Here is a 1,211-nt window from a genome sequence, read left to right on the forward strand (position 1 = left end):
TACCAAAAATTTTTTTTAGAGAAAAGATTCAGTAAAACATAAAATTAATTGGAAATGTGTTGCAAGTCTAAATTTAAATGTATTCCTGTATTCATTACTGATTCCCTCCCACCCCGACCTTGAGGTTGACAGATTAAAAAGGGACTGCAGCGACACTCGCTCCCAGGTGACAAGACTATAATCGTAAACACTAACAAAAAATTCATCTGTCTTGTTTGTAAAATAAATTTATTCTAGTATCAAATATTTAAATTCCCTCCCCATCCTATTAAAAGTAAATAAAAATCAAGACACAAGTTCCTTAGGTGGTGGCCGTGTTGGTATTTTTCCTAACGTAAAATGACTGGCCTCAAACTGTTCCCTTTCTTCCTTTGTAAGTTTGTCCATTGGTGTATAAATATTACTGTTTCCTGGTACCTGGGAATGTGTATTGCCAGGTGCTGCCTTGCCAAACAGTCCTGGGGCTGCAAATGCAGATGTTGCAGGTTGAATTGGCCCCTTGCCGAATGTTCCTGCGTTTGAATTATTAGCTGCAAATGGATTAGCTTTATCTGCCATAGATGGTGTTGATGGTGTAGAACCAAATCCTCTAACAGAGTTTTGTCCAATTGTACTGGAACCAAACACATTTTGAGTTGCTGGCTTACCACCAAATACACCTGTTGATCCCAACCCTCCTGCAGTTGCTCCTCCAACACCAAATCCTCCAGATGACCCAAATCCTGAACTGCCAAACCCACTACTTGATCCAAAGCTATTGGTGGAAGCAGTAGATCCAAATGTGCTAGATGAACCTCCACTGGATCCAAAAGCATTACTAGTAGAACCGAAGTTGCTAGATGTACCACCACTGGATCCAAACAGATTGGTAGCACTAGAGCCAAATGTGCTAGATGTACCTCCACTAGATCCAAAACTAGACGTTCCACTACAAAAAAAAAAAAAAAAACCCCACCAAAATATCATTTGGAATTCACCCCTGATGGTAATGCCATACAAAAACTATTACAGAAATTGTATATAAAGACTTGAGAATATTGATACATAATTAACACAATAAAAGTAAATTTTGTGAAAACAAAAAAAGCGCATTAAAATAAACACGTACTGTAATTGGTTTTCAAGCACTTTACCACACAAAAAGTCAGACAACAGCAGCACATATTTTGAAACGTATTTTGCTTTCACGATCTACTTTCACTGTGTTAGTT

The 1,211-nt window shown here is 37.9% G+C and overlaps 1 protein-coding gene across 1 annotated transcript; it reads right to left on the reverse strand.

The window, feature by feature from the left end:
- Window positions 1–201: 201 nt before the first annotated feature.
- Window positions 202–930, reverse strand: LOC117106959 (nucleoporin NUP42-like; the record flags this gene model as incomplete). Its single annotated transcript, XM_033248477.1, is given in 1 exon segment — window positions 202–930. A coding segment is annotated over 1 exon segment (645 nt), but the record flags the coding sequence as incomplete, so codon positions are not given.
- Window positions 931–1,211: the final 281 nt, after the last annotated feature.

The sequence above is a fragment of the Anneissia japonica genome, unplaced genomic scaffold (assembly GCF_011630105.1).
Source record: "Anneissia japonica isolate Jap-2015-1 unplaced genomic scaffold, ASM1163010v1 scaffold58537_len2100_cov168, whole genome shotgun sequence".
NCBI classification, from domain to species: domain Eukaryota; kingdom Metazoa; phylum Echinodermata; class Crinoidea; order Comatulida; family Comatulidae; genus Anneissia; species Anneissia japonica.